Here is a 16,907-nt window from a genome sequence, read left to right as displayed (position 1 = left end):
TTTTATTTCTGAGCATCACATGCCATGATTATATTTCCAACTGAGTTTGAGACTTCAAACCTGTGGTCGAGCATTGAAATTTTAGTTTTTAGTTGTTTCGTGTGCTGCTGTATGTGTGACATGCATCCTAAAAGTTCCTTGTAAGCTTATATTTTTGTACGCTCTATATGATGCTTAGTCGCATCTATTGTTGCAAAGTAATTTTTACGTGCCTTTGTACATTCTCGACTTCAGTTTACTTTACTATAAGGTAAACTGGCAGGCTAAGAAGTGATGAGATGGATATTTAATTAATAACAGAAATGACTTTAAAAATACTGTACATAAAATACAGTAGAATATATTAGTGACTTGTAAAAATATTTGTGCAAAAGAAGTCCAAAAATCTAGTATTTCAATTTTGACAGCCATGATTGTGGGTATAAGCAGCGGTGGAGGAAGTACAGGGATCATTTACTTAAGTAAAAGTATGAATACAACACTGTAAAAGTACTCAATTTCCCCAAAAAGTTATTTAAATTAGAAGTTTAGAGGGGAAATGTCTCTTTGGTGGAACTGATAACAGTTTATGGATATCTGAAACATGACAAGGGGCCCCAAGGAGACGCAGCTATTTTGGAGGTTGTGTATTGTATTTTATAACCTTATCATATGTTTTTTTTAATTGTAAAATCTTAATCTGAACGGTAACTAGTAATTAAAGCTGTCAGATAAATGTAGAGCAGTAAAAAGTGCAATATTTCCCCCTAAAATGTAGAGAAGTAGAAGTACAAAGTAGCATAAAATGTAAACACTCAAGTTATGTACAAGTACCTCAAAATTGTACTTAAGTACAGTACTTGAGTAAATGTACTTGGTTACTTTCCACCACTGGGTATTTTTGTGGAGATTTTGCTGATTATTGGTAAACTCGTCAGTGAAGAAAGCTGTCAGGAGCCCAAGATGTCTTATGCTGAAAATATTTATTGAAGCTTGGCCAAGGAGAATGGAGAAATTATCGATACAAGTTAATGCGCATGATGCCGTCTCCATTCTGAAGCACAGTCCCCTGTGCTCGGTCTTTTAACCTTTACAGATTATGCTGCGAATACTTTGAGCCCGGAAATGGTCAAGCTCAATGCCTCCACAGTATGTGGAGTAAGTCAATTGGTTCGCTATTCTGTAAACAGGGAAATGTTTTTACCCGTGTTGATTCAGATCACGTTGCATGTAGCCTTCAGTATAACGTCAGCGCATCCTGGTCTGGAGCCACTGTTATCTGCTTATGCCCATGGATTCTAGCAGACCCCAATCTATGGCGTCCAGGCAGGCAAAAACAGCCATCTACTTTGACCTTGGCTACTACAGCAATGCTGCTTCACTTTTTATCAAAATGGCCCTGTTTGCCCCAAATAACCTCAGACAGCTGCCCGACGTCTCAAGGAGAGAAGATATTGTGCCTTTCAGAAAGGTTTACTGCTGTTTCGCCTGAGACCTCAAGGCCCATGCTTGACCTGCGTAACCCAATAGAAAATCCCCTAACAGGTATGAGTGTGAATAATAATATGTGTGTAGTATTATGATTATGCAATATACATTACTATACAGTATCAATACCATTAAAAATATATAATAAAACTGAAAAAGAATACTACCGTGATCTAGCATATGCTATAAAATAAAAGTACAATAAAAACAATATAATAGTAATATAAACAATTATTATATAGGGATAAACGTGATACAATGCAATGTAATATTATGTAACATATGTCAATATTAATATGCATTGCTATTTTATATTCCAAAAAGCTAATTATTCCCCTATTATGCTGGGATGACTTGTCATTATTTGTACAGCCAATAGAGGGCGTAGTTCGACTTTTTAATACTTTTACGAAGCGCTTTGAACTTTCAAAATAAAAGATCCCGATTAAAGCTCACATTACTAACTGCCTAAATTAAGCTGCCTAAATGTTGTACTCTTCAAGGACTTTGTATTTCAATAAAACAGCAATGTATGATTATTTAAAAAATAATTTGCCCCGTTTATTCTTTATGGGTGTTGATTAACAAGCATAAATTCTAACAACACTTTTCTCAGCTCGTCTAACCTAAATGCCTCTCTTTTTTACTTCCGGGTAATGCCAATGTGTTAGCTGGAGCAATGACATTGTACCTAACAGTGAAGAAGTCAGTCTGGCGAGTGGCTAAAACTTTGTTATTTCACATGCTTTGAAAGCTGACATTAGCACAGACTTTGACGTCAACATGTCATCCACCACCACGGGTTTTTCGGAGGAGCAGCAGCGCAGAGGAGCACAGGTAAACACGCCGAAAGACGCGCCTTATCCAACAGTGTGCTAACGTGTTGGCTAGCTTAGCGTTAACTTCAGATGTGCTGCAGATACCGACGGGCTTATTAAGAAACGACAGGTTTTGTTGCCATCACTAGACTCGCTGGTTGTGACTTGCCAACGAGTCTAGTGCCTATTAATGAACGAATTTAAGTTTAACACTAAAGTGTGTGTGTGTGTGTGTGTGTGTGTGTGTGTGTGTGTGTGTGTGTGTGTGTGTGTTGCGCTGCGCGTGTTGCGCGCGCACCTGCAGGCGCCAGTGGGCATGGACTACATCCCCACAGATGAAGAGAGGAGGATTTTTAGAGAGTGCAACCAGGAGAGCTTTTGGTACAGGTGTAAGTTTATGTCTTGCGCACACAGATCAGATCGTTTTTTTTGTTTTTTTTTTGAGTATACTAAGTGGAAAGATGTTTCTTTGACACCCTACGTATCGAGTCGTTGACATCGACATGCTTCCTTCACAGCGGTGCCCTTCTCTGTGGTCAGCATGGCTATCACTCAAGCCCTAGTTGCCCGAGGTAATCCTATGCATAACGTAGAGGAACCAACAAAATATCTTTCAAATAGATATAAATACATCTTGACTTTTAAAGTGACCCTGTTGTGTTTAAATTTGTAGGGACCCTGTCTGCATCTCCAAGGTTTGGAGCGCTACCCAAAGTGGCCTGTAAGTTCATGAATGTTAAAGCTGGGGGATGTATACACTCAGGTGCCTCATATTAATGGGTAGACTGTTACAAACACCTCTCAGACTTACCCGCACCACAAACCACAGTCTCTAAAATGACCACAACACTGAATCAACACCTCTATAAAACAATTTCAAGAAAACTGAAACTGAACATTATAACCTTGACGAAGGTAGGATTTATCGCAGGACCGTTGCTGTTACCACTAGGTGCACCTAATAAACTGGCAGCTCAGTGTATATGTTTTCGTAAATGAGACTTTTCTTGAGACTGAGACTCTTAAAGGCTGCTTTATGGTCAAGTGATGCAATTTCTGAATTTATTTTAACCGGTCCAGCTGTGTGATGGTAACATTCAATGCCTGTACCTGTTTTGCTACAGTACAGTGCCATATTCACATTACTAACGATACTTTTCACAATTATTATATCACCTGCCCCTAGTTCAAATTAAATATCATACGGAAGAGCAAATGGCCATGGCCAAAATGATGTTGCATCATCCCTACTGAGGTACTAATCTAAAAAAATACATTTAAAAGTTCTCATATGGCCAATTTCTAATGGCTGTGTCTCTGTTATTAAAGATTTATTTGTATGAGCAAATTTTTTTTTTTTTGTCACTCCAGTTGCTGGCTTCTGTGGCTACCTGGCTGGGAAGATGTCGTACATGAAGACTTGCCAGGAGAAGTTCAAGAGGTTGGAGAACTCCCCTCTCGGAGAAGCCCTTAGACAGAGGACAGGACTGCCTCAGAAATAGTGAGTACCACACTCACTCGATTATATTACTGCCTGTTTTTATCTAATTGACTACCCCTTTACCAGTATTTTGTTCTCCTCCGCAGTTCCAAAGGTCCTCAGTCAGAGCTGAGTGACCCAGACACCCAGTCATTCGACCCTATGTTCCAGCCAGCAGAAGCCCCCAGCCAGATGCCCAACAACAGCAGAGATTTTGAATATGGCTTCAAGCCAGATCCACCTATGCAAATGGACAGAGCAGATGACTTCAGCGCTCCAGGTATCACAGAGAGCCGCTGTATGAGCTTTTTCAAAAACAGTGCAATAATGAATAATGATCATCTTCTGCAAAAATGCATGTATAGGTCTTGGACCCAACCGTTCAGTGTAAACCAGCAATATGATATTGACTTTTGCTAATCAAAAATATAATAGGTGAAGTTGTTAAAAAGTCATTTGGTTGACAAAAGCCTAATCTTTTCCAGTTATTATACTTTTCAAATGACAAACCATGAGGCAAAGATGAAGATCTAGCAATGGACCAGCTTTTGATACACTGTGATACTGTTGCTAAAGGTGAAAAGTTGTCTACAGTCCTAGTTCACAAGTGGTCCAATTTTGGCAGTAGAATTATTACTGGACTGATTTTCGCCATTCATTTGAAAGATGTTGGTCAAAGTCAATAGTATGGCAACATTAAAATGCATTTCTGACATTTTCAAAAAATCTTTCGGTGGATGAAGTTGGAGGGAAATACGTCACGCTCAACCAAAAACAAAAAGGGAGCTGTGGTGTGCGTAAGGCTCCAACTAATAATTATTTTGAGAATCAATTTAATCTGCAGATTATTTTCTACATTGTTTACACAATAGCATCAGAAAAACTGTTAAATGTCCATCACAATTTCTCAAAACCCAAGTCGATGTCATTAAATTTCTTGTTCTGTCCAATGAACAGTCAAAAACCCAAAGATATTCAGTTTCCTATAATGTTAAGACAAAGGAAAGCAACAAACTCTCACTTTATAGATGCTGGAACCATCAAATATTTGGCATTTTCCTCCAAAACATAACTAGTCAGACAATCATCAATTAGTTGCCAGTTAATTTTCAGTTGGCCAACTAATTGTTGTGGCACCAGATGTGTGGAGCTATAGTCAAAGGCCTTCTTTCGAGTGTTGAACTTAGAAAATGGAAAAAAATAGATTAAAATAGCATTATTTTATATTTTGCTATGCAAAAAAAAGATGACTAATTCTTACTGATTTTTCAGAATAAGCTAATTCTAGCGCTTTTTTTGCATTTTGGCAAATCTGTTCTTCAGTGGATTGTTCCTCCCACTGCTGATAAGTTTTACTTTGGCAGTAAGCAAGCTTGTTTTTATGTAGATTAGTCAGCCCTCCCACTTTTCTGCCCAATTCGTAGTGACCTGTTTCTCTGGCCCTGTCCCCATCAGCTTCAGGCCGGTCATATGTAGAAGAGGAGGAGCCCAGGAGGAAGCCTATCCTCTATGAGGACCTGAGGCTCAAAAACAGAGAGAACTATGAGGTCGCACTCACCCAGAAGGCCGAGACGCTGCTCAAATCAACACCTGACAGGGAGCGAGAGAGACCCAAGAAAGAGGGTAAGCTGCTACTGCGGAGATGTGTAAATACACTTGCTGGGTTAGGAAAAGTTCAGTGGTTGATATTCAAGTACAACTGTTGTCTTTAGATTAATTTGTGAAAACAAACGTTTTTTTTCCTTTTCTCTTTTATGTTACAGCGAAGAAGAACATTTATGGAGACACCTGGGAGGAATGAGTCCTCATTTGAGCTTAAGATATGATCTGCGACACCAACACTGTGATACGTAGGCAGCTCAGTCGCCACTCTGCTCCAGTGTGACTAAGCCTCAGGTGTCATGAAGCTGTATGAGTTTCTGATCAGTATGTATTTGTGAGTGAGTCAATTAAACCAAACTGCTTTAGGACTAAAACTGTTTCTCTCTGTGCCTTGGCACTGATTTGAATTTAGTGTACCTCTTTCATCTTCACTAGCAAAAAATGTAAACAGAACCAAAAAACAATATTGAAGCTACATTTTACTGCTATTAGAGGGCAACTTGTTACACTCAAGATAGTTTGTTCACAAGCAAGTGATAGTTTGTTGAAATGTTGTTAGTCTTTAATAAAAGCATTGGTTTAGGGGCATGTATACCAACTAGATTTATAGTTGAAAAGCTGAGAACTGAATAAAACATGTTAACAATTAAGGTTTGAGGAGAAAAAATATGATGAAAGCTCTCAAAAACCTTTTTATAGGAGAAGAAAAGTCAGTTGTCTTCATCAGGCAAATGGCCAGTAAGATATCTTGCTAACATCATGGCCGAGTGACACAAACTACACAACAAGACCCAGGAGATACATTATCAATACATTTAAAAAATATTTTTGAAAAGAGCACTACAGCATAACATGACCTCACCACGCAGAACAGATACAGGCTTTTGGTTGTATTGTAAGTGTTACATATTTTTTGTTTGATACTTGACCATGACATCAGCAGGATGCAATCAGTTTTGTGTCCATATACTGTTATACTCTGTCCTGTGTTAAAGCTGATAAAGACCTGGTAGGGTTGAAACGTTCCTTTTTTTCCCCCCAGTCAAATAAAGTTTTCCAGTGTGTGGATACTCACCACTTTATCCTGAACCGGGTGTAAATACAGGACAGGAAGTGCCCAAAAATTACCATTCTGCAACAGTTAGGGTTTAACAAATGTAAATTTGAGTTTTGATCTGGACACAATGTTTTTAGTTAAGCTTTATACATATTTATTTGTAGAAATACGAAACAAATATTACAAAAGACTGTAAAATTTAAACTTATGTACAAAAGTCACCTGTAACATTTAAACATTCAGAGAAATGTTACTTGATTATTCGAGAAGGTAGACTCGGCAAACAGAGGCCTGAAAACATCTTGTCAGTTGCCAGTTTGTTTCTCTCCCACGTATTTGACATTGTAGTCCACACAATTCAATGACAAGCGATGCGGCAGGTGTACCATCGCTTTCTGTGGTTTAGGAGTGGAAACTAAAGCAGTATTAATAGAATATGGCTTATCTGCATATAGGTATTGTTGTATAGCAATCAAGTAAATTAGCTTAACTAAAGCTGACCACTACTATGAGCATGGTGGTTGTGGTTGCAGCTGTGGCTATGACTTAACCCAAAGCTATGTGTTGACCCATGTCCATGAGCATGGAGAGGTGTTGTAGGACCAGACAGAGCACTGGTTGAGTTCGGCCAGCCTTCGTACATCACGGCTGTGGCATCAGCAGTGTTAATGCTGGATAATGGAGCATAAGCCTGGACCGGGTAAGACCCAGGCGTTGGATTGATTTGTGGAAGCAGGGTCTTCCTCCTCTCCTCTGTGGAAGCAGGGACAAACTTAACACCGTCGATGCTCCTCAGCAACCTGAAAGGCATCGTCTTCTCCAAAACGCCAGCCCTGGCCTCGGACACGTCCAGAAGAGAGAACCATCCTCTCCCATACATCCACCCCATCAGGATGGCAATGACATTACAGGGGAGCACAGAGTGAGGAATGAGGGCAGTGGTGATTATGAGTAACACCCAAGGGAGTGCCATGGTGGGGAAACTGACTCCACACAGGAATCCTTTAGTCATCTTTGTGTGCATGGTGGTCAGAGCAACACAGGCCAGGGCCACAGGAACCAGCCCCTCGGTGTGGCCCTGGCCGCTGTCATCCTGCAGAAGGTCCAGGAAGCTGTAAAACAAGCCTGTGGTGGTGGACAGCAGGAGGAACGAGAACAGGAAACGGACCGTGCCGACACCTTTCTCCAAGCTGCCACTGAGAAGCACCAGGGCTGCGATGTTCAGGAGAAGCTGAGCAAAGGTTTTGTGATAAAAAGGGTGCGCGAAAAGCCTGTGGATGTGTCCTTTTTGAAAAACAGTGGCACCAACGCTGAAGACCCCCGGGGTCAAGTTGAAGTATGTTTGGATACCAAACAAAACACATGATAAAAGGGCCACTGTGAAAATCCCGCTGGTGATGACAGGAACAGCGTCCTTGAAAACTTGTGAGATCATTTTAAAGTAATCCGTTCGTGTCATTGTCCCAAAATAACGCCGGTCATCCACACCTAATAAACTAAAGCAAAAGTCTACGAAACAATTCACCAAACCCACCGTGGTCCAGTCGTCTCCACGCTTCTCAGACAGGAAGTACTGTCTTATCCAGACGATGTCTACTGTAAACCTCTCGGGCCGGTGCAGCTCTCGAGCTCAAGGGATACATTCAATTTCACATTCAAAGATTTAATATTTTTAGACGGCAGCACGTACACGACAGCTGAGCAGTCGCCTCTTTCAGAAGTGTGTGTAGCATCAGACTGGCTTGGGTGTTACAAAAAAACAACTTCTGGTCAGACCTTTCGAAATAAAACGCGTATTGACGACCGGTGGCACATTTTTTGACTGAAAGTTACCTTTACCTGCGTGCATGAATTAAAGCAACCACACATATGAGATGTATGTGAGTCAGAACTGCGAAATTCGGATATCCATAGCTTTCGGATAAAGAGGATGACTAAATGTAACTTCTTGTCAACGCTCGTGTCGTATTTTGAAGGGGATTTTGCTCAACTTCCGGCTTATTATTTTTATTAGTAGTATTATTAGTATTAGTTGTAGTAGTTGTCGTAGTAGCACCATTTTTACTGCAATTCATTTGATAATTTTATGCCATATTATTCATCGCAGTCTCCAATCCAACTACATCAGGGGCTGCATGGAATAGAAGTAATGATGGGAAGTAACTTAATATTTGTACTCAAAGACTGAAATTAGGTACAGGGGTATCGAGGTTTTTATAATTGACTGTCCTAAATATAATATTTATTTCATTTGCTTTATTCTTAAAGATTTCACATGCAGAAGATAAAATCATTTGCAGAATATAACCCACTGATTAAACAGCCCAGTAGTTTTTTTAAAGTAGGTAAAATTGGCTCCGCGTTTAAAAACAACATTGAAATTCTGCCTACTTGTTAATTAATCAGTAATTATAATCCAGTAATATAATAAACTATCATAACCCTCTTTATAATAAATACTAGTTTTGATACTAGATACACATTGTCGATTGTACTTCAACACCTCTGCACTTTTATTGAAGTAAAACTTTGAATGCAGAAGTTTTGAAACTTGTCGTTGAGTATTTTTACATGTTATTGCTTTTTGGATCTGAACGTTGTCCCCATCGCGCAAATACACATATCTCTAGAAAACTTTTAGTTCACTGCGACTTGATTTGAGATGAAACAAATACAAAAACAACTAGCGACATTGAAGTTATTAAAATATTAAAGAACCTATAGTCTTGCTACAGTGTGTCCAGTTTAGTTTTCTTCTTCTCTTTTAATTTAAGATGTCCTTTGTTTTGTCATTTTTCCAACATAACCAAACTTTATGTAAAATTACGGAACGAGTTGACACAAGTGTACACTAGCGTATAGAGTAAGATGAATAAATAACAAACAGGCACCAGAGATTATGAAAGCCAGGGGAAGGACATGATTTAAATTTAAAAACACCACAAGCACACAAATGACACAAATGAGCCACAGGGACTCTATATTTTTGACAGATTTTCTGTCTTCATTGTTAGCAAAAATGTAGTTTTTTGTTCCAATAAAAAAAACAGGGGAGAAAAGGGTTTGTTGTCAGGCTATTTATGTTTACAAATATATGATTTGATGATGTTTATGATATAATTAGTCAGGCAGTCCTTATCATACCTGCTGCAGTGAAAGAACTGAAACAACAGGTTTTCTCACATAAGTGAAAAACCACGGCGAGTTCTGCATGTTACAAACTCATTCTACCGTAAATTGCGTGATTGTAAATAAATGAATAAATGAATAAATGAACAATTAATCAGACGTCAGCACGTCTGTCCCCCTTCCGGTGTCGTGCGGTTATTGCGGCGGATGTTGATGTTTTGTTTCGGAGCTTACTGAACGATGTGAACTGAATCGTCTCCGGGACGGCTTGCTATTTTCCTGCGCTTGTCTTCGCGGTTCTCTTTGCACCGTTCTCTCGGTAAGGTCTCGCTCTCCGTCGGCACCGTGTCTCTCCCGGTGTCGCTCCCGGGAAGCGCGAGGCCGAGTCGTGCGATGATGGAGGACTTTGATGAGATTTACGAAGAGGAGGAGGAGGAAGAGGAGGACGAGGACAGGGCCGCGGAGGAGCAGCTCCTCAAGTACGCTCCGGACCCGGTGGTGGTGCGAGGATCCGGCCACGTCACTGTGTAAGCAACCGCCGGGGCTCACGGGCAGCGCGAGAGGAGCTCACCGCTACCGTGAAGCGATCGGCAGCCGCGGGCTCCGTGGTTAGCCGGCTGCTAGCTGAGCTAGCCGCCGCCGGTGACCTACCGTAGCCAGCTAGCTACAGCTAGCAGCGGGCTAACTCTGCGAGCAGGCGAGGAGTGGCTGATTAGATTTAGCTTTCGTTTTAGCTGAAGTACGTGACCTAAAGAATATTTACCTTTGATCATTTCAAATGCGGTTTTGTTAGGTCTTGTCCTGTCAAGACAGTCTGTCCCCGTTACTGGTGCCACTATTTCAGGACTTGAACACACGATCAGACTCGTCAAAGACTGCAACTAACAATAATTTTCATTATCATATCGCCTGCCGGTTATTTTGCGATTAATCGTCAGGCTAGCGATCAAAAATAGTGAAAAAAAATGCTTCCAAGGTGAAAACTTAAAAAGTGTCGTGTTTTCTGCGACTCACGGTCCAAATCTCAAAGATATTCAGTGTATTGTGATATAAAACTGTCGAGAAGCAGGAATTAGCAAATGTTAGCATTTTTCGACAAAATGTTTGTTCTGTAGTCCTATGACTTTTTTTTTTTTAACAGGGATTAGAAATGGTTGAGAAGGCACTGACAAATATGTTGTCTGCTTACATGAGTGCTTTCAGATGTGACACCCCTATGAGTCATTTTGGAAAGTGGTGATACCTGATCTAATCACATGGTTTGAGGAACTTGTATAGAGATGATTGGGCTGACAGTTAACCAATTTAGCCCCAGTTTCTTCCTACCCTTCACTCTTTTTACAATGATTTTTACAGCTAAGTAGCAGAAATAAGCAAGTTTTTTTTTTTTACTCTAAATAATTTTTTTTTTTTTTTTTTTTAACTTTAAAAAAATAAACGTTTAACTGTTTCCAGCAGAATATTAACATTAAGTTGTTTTAGCAATAGGAACTGAAGTCACTGGATGTTGTGTTTTGTCCAGTCAGGTAGGGAGGAGCACCCACAGTGTCAGCTGCAAGTTAGCGTCTTTGTTTTATTTTAGATTTAGGTCCAAACTACTGAGTTCATTCCCTATCACTTTAAAGTTATCACATTTATCCCCCTCCCCACTCTTTCTCACACAGTTTTAATACTACATTGGATCTCAGGACTCCTTTGTTACTCTTGTTGGTAATCATGGATGCCTGACCCAAACGCGTGGCTGTGTGATGCCCAAACCCAAAATACATAGTGATATGTATTAAATCGTGGGCGATCTAAATGGGCTTCTTCTGTATAATGCAGTTTTAGTTAGGTTTAGAACTAAGATACGTGGATATACTTGGGGTTTGGGGTGTTTAACACAACTCTGTATCATATTTTAAATCACTTAAATATTTTATATGAAATATCAGATGGATTCTGTTTTGATGATGATGATATTATAATAATATGTCTTTTATATGGCTCCCTTAAAGATGAGATGGTACATATATCCTGATGTGTATTAAATTTAAACAATAATAATTGAATTATACCTGCTGGGCTCAGTAGTTTTACTTTTGGCTAACTGAAGTAAAATATTACCCCACAAGAGTGAATAGCACATGTGATAGACTTCATGCCACATGGCAAATGTTTGTTTATTCAAGCCAGTTATCCAAATACAGTGTGTTTATACTTATGCATGACAGTCTACTTTTTTTCCCTCTCCCCTACAGGTTTGGGCTTAGTAACAAATTTGAGTCAGAATTTCCTTCAGCACTTACAGGGAAGGTGAGTGTCTTGTTGTTATTCATCAGTACATATTAACTATGACACAGTCACATCCTCACATTTTCTCCACTTCAAGATTTACATTCAGTTGCATCCGCCAGCCAACATATACATAATTTTATTATTTTTACATTAATTTCTAGCTCTCTTCAAAGGGCTGCTTTTTTATTTTTTTTATTTTTTCCTTTTGATCAAACGGTAACCATTTATCTCATCGCCAATACGAAACACAAACTACATTTCTGTGGCTGGGAAAAGAGAGCAGAACTCTACATAAACCTGCCATATAAGGGCATTAAATGTTACTTTCTTAACTATACCATGGAAATGTGCTTCCCTAAGGTGGCACCGGAGGAATTCAAAGCCAGTATCAACCGTGTTAACAGCTGCCTGAGGAAAACACTGCCAGTGAACGTGCGGTGGCTCCTGTGTGGCTGCCTCTGCTGCTGTTGCACGTTGGGCTTTAGTTTGTGGCCTGTCATCTGCCTCAGTAAGAGGGTGAGAGATCCACCTACACTGTCCCTCACTCACATGATCGTAATGTTTAAACATCACACCCAACTTCTTTTGCACTGGCAACAACATCACAGTGAATACAAATGAACTAAGGATTCAGGAAAAGGACGAATGTTTTGATGAAAACAATGTTATTTGATGTCACTGGTGCTTTCCAGACAAGAAGATCTATAGAGAAGCTCCTGGAGTGGGAGAACAGCAGACTTTACCACAAGGTGAGTAGAGAAGACACATAACGACATCTGTGTATTAGTAGTGTACCATGTTAAGGCATGTTATATATATTATATATATATATATATATATATATATATATATATATATATATATATATATACACACACACACACATACACATTCTCTGATCACTGTTGCATTCTGTCTGCAGTTGTGTTTGCATTGGAGACTAAGCAAAAGGAAGTGTGAAACCAACAACATGATGGAATATGTAAGTATCTGCTGTGGTTATTGTTTGGCTTCTGTACATTTTTTTTTTGTCGCAACCATCCCAAAATACTTGATGAAAAGCAGTAATACAGAGCATTCGGGACAGAAACAGCACTATGTTTAAAAAGGCTTTTCAGACACCAAAATACTGCACAGTGGTGTGTGATGCAATGAGGAAAGATTTTACAACAGAAAATATATCGCAGTTGCATTCATTTTATCTTCAGTCGCAACAATCCCCAGGTAGACATTAGCCAACAGTAGAATTACAGAATTCATGTAACATAGTAACCTTCCTGGATTGTGCGCTGGCACGTGTTTGATTGCTCAACAATACACAGCCAGATGAAGGGACATTGTATTGTAGCAAGAGTTGAGTCAGGTTCAGCTTTTTGCTGCTTTTTGTTTTGTTCTTTTTTTATTTATTTTTTTTTTTTTGCTTGAACCCTCTGCGTCAGGGCTCCCGCAGCATCAGCATAGTAGTCTCATTTAAAATTAACGAAGAGGCTGTCTTCTTTCACACAGTGCTGATGTTGATTGCATGGACTTAAAAGTAAATGTTTTCCCTCACCCCTGCTGACCCACACACCATAGGGGGTGGGTGATAAATCCTTTATTATGGTATGAATGATATCATAACCCGATAACCATGTATTTTGCGACATTGTACATTTTGTGATTATTCGGTTGAGAAACTGTACATAGATAACGTAACCAGATGGCAATGTCTGTTCATGGATAACCCAGTGAATTGAATACTTGAAAAACCAAGGTACTTCACGGTATTAATGCAGAATTTCTGTGAAACTGATGGTGCCATAAAGAAGTCCTGCAGCATTGATTTGCAGTATTGCCTTTAGTGACCCAATATGAACTGAGATACTTTGGTAGAAATATTATCACCATACCACTTGAAAAACCGCTGTCGTCTCACAGTAGATACTCTTTTAACATCCAACCCTGACACACCACCAACAGCTTTTTCTCTTATCACCTGCAGGTTATCCTAATAGAGTTCCTACCTAAGATCCCCATCTTCAGACCGGACTAGCCTGACTGCAGCTGATTTCAAACCACCACTGCTGCCCAGCTCTGTCACAGAACCAGAATGGCTGTCAAGCTTCTGAATAACCACCCTTCCCAAAATACTACAATATTTTTGTTTACAGGGTAGCATCAATCCTTCCACTCTTCTCTTTGACTCGTTCTCCCATACAGACCTTATCTACACCCTTGTTTACAAATCCAGCATCCCCACTCCAGCACTGAATTCACCAGTGAACCATGACCTGTCGGACAAGCTGACACAGTGTCAAGCCTTGCAAGCCAGCACCAGCCCGCGGGGTGCCAGGGGAGACCCTGCCCTGGGCAGTGTTATCGATTGTGGAGACAGAGCTGGAGACTGGACTCTCGAACTGAGTTCTGTGTGCTACAACTGGAATTTTGTCACGTGTATGTTCCCTAACCTAAGCACATGGCACAGTCAGACCATGAGAAAACAAACACTTTCACATGTTACGTATTGTCGCGCCGCCAACTTCACCTGCAAAAAATACACCCTAGTGCTTTTGTAACAGTTGGTTTGGTGCTCCAGATCCTGGAGGCTGTGGAGGCAACATGACATGGAACTCCAAAGGAACCTTCGTCCAAATCAACTCTGTAGCAGACTGACTAGTCTCACAGGAAAATGTTGGGCAAGCAGCCAAAACAGCTGAACTCAAAAATTTCACTCTTCTTATCAAATACCAGAGATTCTTATCCTCTCACTTCCTTTCATATCTCTGCACAATTACTGTGCATCACCCTAACCCAGTGACAATCACACACAAATTTGTCGTACTCTCCATAGTATGAATTGGTCTTTATGTTACACTGTTTACCTAGAAAATGATGTGTGTCCACGTGATGGGCTGGCTGCCTAGCAACGGCTTCTGAGTTGCGGTGGAACAAGTAGGCTGGAAAGAAGGCCACTGGTCATGATGAGAGGAATTCTTGGTTTCTTTATATTTTTTTAGTATCTCAAGTTTTGTTTACCGTCTTGGTGAAAGCGAGGAAGTCAAGGCTTGCATACCTTTTCACTGTGTCTGTGTGTCTGTGTGAGAGAAATGTATGCAAAAAAGACAAATCAGACATGAAGAGATACTCTTTACTCTGTATAGCAGGGTTCTTTCTTTTGAAGTACGTCTTTGCCATAACTGATCGTTGTTACTTTTGATGTAGTAATTTATGAGTGCATGAGTGTGCATATGATATGTGCATTCATGATTTTTTTTTTTTTCTCCTCAAAATTATGCTATGGTTGTTTCATTTTTGTCTATATGGTCGTGTCAACACTAAAGCACACAATCGCTTTGTCCTTAACACCTTCACATGGCCTCTGATCCTTATCTGCAGACCATGGCTTACTTATACGAGAGTTTCAAGTTGAGGATGTGGCTCTGACAAGGAAGTTCCTCTGTTTTAGATATAATCTGACTTACTACATTCAGAGGCCTGGAGTGACCAAGAGTGTAAGATCCTCTTTATTAGGTGTTTGGTAATACCATTGTTCTGTATCATGATGCAGGATTACTACAGTTAGCTGCATAAGTGTGCAGAGTAAGATTAGACTACTCCCAGATCAGGAACAGGGACTTTAAAGTGACGGTATTTTTATTTTAACAATGGAAAAGTGACTGTAAAGTGAAAATGATTTACTTGTAATGATGAACCCAGAAAAAAAATGATCACCCCCAGCAGTTACTCCCAGCTCTACAAAGCGTTTTTTTTTTTTGCAATTTTCAGCTCATTGTTTGGGTCTCTGGCCCGTAACTTTACTGTCTTGGTTCACTCTCACTACCCTCATCAGTCTTGTTGGCAGCAGCCGCAGCAGTAGCAGGCAGCTGTTTTCCGAGGAAAAGCTCTGATAAACCCACAATACATTACCTTCCCAGCACCAAACAACAGACAGACAAAGTTAGACACCAGCTGGCGGTCAGAGTGGAGCTTTTAGCATCTGAAGAGCCAGATATTTCCACAGGAACCAGTAGAGACCAATAATGGAGCCCCGGGAGGGTGAATATTGGCTATTCATCAGGTGGCCGGGAACACGACTCCCAGTGAATGCTAACGTTGCTCTGTCTCTACAGGATGTGGAAATAGGCGACTGTTTGCTATATCAACTTTATAAAGTGATAACATGTCAGTTTACGCAGGTTTAAGGGGGGAAAAGTTGTTCCAGGCTTGATTTTTTTTTTTTGTTTTTTTTTTGTTCAGTTTCTAGCTAACCAACATTCCCGCTTTGAGATAAAGCCCTAAGACTATTTTTACAACCGTCAAGATGTCACACATCATATCATAAAGCACATCTCAGTTTAATTAAACACGTAATCATTTGCCGGCGAGTAGGAGAAAAGGGAGAACAGAAAAAGGAGGCCTTTTTGAATATGATGCCGATTTAGCTTTTCCCAATCAGCACGCCTCTTGATTTATAAAAACACCAAGACACTCACTGAGACTGTGAGATTGTGTATTGCAAGAATTTGAACGAAGCCACTTAGTTTTAGGTCACTAAGCTCTGGTTGATTGTATGGGTCACACTCAGGGGAATATACTAGATAAACAATGTGTAGCATTGGAAAATCTCACCACCACGTATGTTCCAAAGTTGCACCGGGGTGTCAAGTATGATATAAAACAAATTACACATTACTTGAACGGTTGTAAAATGATGTATTTGGAGTTTGTTTTGAAATGGAAAGATGCCCCTAAGAAAAAGACGACTAACCTTTTTAATCTTTTTGTGGGCTTCCTGTTCGGACAGGAAAGGAAGGACATACACTATGGACCCACAAAGCTCAGAAATTGTGTTGGTTAATGTGTTAAAAGGACCCAGATTCACTTGATTACCACTGGGCCCTATTGGTTCATCAGTCACTTTTCTGTTTTCTTGATCGTGGTCTGTTCTGTGTAAATCAAGGCATAAGCCCATACGCAGATATCTGGTGTGCGCGTGTATGTGTGTGTGTGTGTGCGCACGGTGTATGCTGATGCAAATGTTCATTGATCTCAGACTGTGATTGAACCCTGCACAGAAAATGAGTCATTTTTCTATAAT

The 16,907-nt window shown here is 40.1% G+C and overlaps 3 protein-coding genes across 3 annotated transcripts; 2 read left to right on the top strand and 1 right to left on the bottom strand.

Moving 5' to 3' along the window:
- The first annotated feature begins 2,081 nt into the window (after positions 1-2,081).
- Positions 2,082-5,962, top strand: LOC120800804 (OCIA domain-containing protein 1). Its single transcript, XM_040147164.1, has 8 exons — positions 2,082-2,304; positions 2,590-2,674; positions 2,804-2,857; positions 2,959-3,006; positions 3,657-3,786; positions 3,873-4,045; positions 5,221-5,388; positions 5,529-5,962. The coding sequence occupies exons 1-8, from the start codon at positions 2,251-2,253 to the stop codon at positions 5,564-5,566; spliced, it is 750 nt and encodes a 249-aa protein (XP_040003098.1). The 5' UTR covers positions 2,082-2,250; the 3' UTR covers positions 5,567-5,962.
- A 534-nt stretch (positions 5,963-6,496) lies between these two features.
- rhbdd2 (rhomboid domain containing 2) lies at positions 6,497-8,404 on the bottom strand. The gene has a single exon (XM_040147163.1). The coding sequence runs from the start codon at positions 7,881-7,883 to the stop codon at positions 6,915-6,917; it is 969 nt and encodes a 322-aa protein (XP_040003097.1). The 5' UTR covers positions 7,884-8,404; the 3' UTR covers positions 6,497-6,914.
- Positions 8,405-9,751: 1,347 nt separating this feature from the next.
- On the top strand, positions 9,752-16,889 carry chic2 (cysteine-rich hydrophobic domain 2). The gene is made up of 6 exons (XM_040146414.1): positions 9,752-10,080; positions 11,794-11,848; positions 12,191-12,346; positions 12,523-12,579; positions 12,753-12,812; positions 13,812-16,889. The coding sequence occupies exons 1-6, from the start codon at positions 9,947-9,949 to the stop codon at positions 13,860-13,862; spliced, it is 513 nt and encodes a 170-aa protein (XP_040002348.1). The 5' UTR covers positions 9,752-9,946; the 3' UTR covers positions 13,863-16,889.
- The last annotated feature ends 18 nt before the right edge of the window (positions 16,890-16,907 follow it).

Source organism: Xiphias gladius, chromosome 15, assembly GCF_016859285.1.
Source record: "Xiphias gladius isolate SHS-SW01 ecotype Sanya breed wild chromosome 15, ASM1685928v1, whole genome shotgun sequence".
Classification (NCBI taxonomy): domain Eukaryota; kingdom Metazoa; phylum Chordata; class Actinopteri; order Istiophoriformes; family Xiphiidae; genus Xiphias; species Xiphias gladius.
Note: the sequence above shows the minus strand (reverse complement) of the source record. Positions and strands in the feature narration are given on the sequence as shown.

Excerpts from the sequence above, each read along its gene's own strand:
- LOC120800804 (XM_040147164.1), top strand. The coding sequence starts at position 2,251 with ATGTCATCCACCACCACGGGTTTTTCGGAGGAGCAGCAGCGCAGAGGA. Across the intron at positions 2,858-2,958 it reads TCAAGCCCTAGTTGCCCGAG|GGACCCTGTCTGCATCTCCA; the intron begins GTAATCCTATGC and ends TTAAATTTGTAG. Across the intron at positions 4,046-5,220 it reads AGATGACTTCAGCGCTCCAG|CTTCAGGCCGGTCATATGTA; the intron begins GTATCACAGAGA and ends TGTCCCCATCAG.
- rhbdd2 (XM_040147163.1), bottom strand. The coding sequence starts at position 7,883 with ATGACACGAACGGATTACTTTAAAATGATCTCACAAGTTTTCAAGGAC.
- chic2 (XM_040146414.1), top strand. The coding sequence starts at position 9,947 with ATGATGGAGGACTTTGATGAGATTTACGAAGAGGAGGAGGAGGAAGAG. Across the intron at positions 12,580-12,752 it reads ACAGCAGACTTTACCACAAG|TTGTGTTTGCATTGGAGACT; the intron begins GTGAGTAGAGAA and ends TTCTGTCTGCAG. Across the intron at positions 12,813-13,811 it reads CCAACAACATGATGGAATAT|GTTATCCTAATAGAGTTCCT; the intron begins GTAAGTATCTGC and ends TATCACCTGCAG.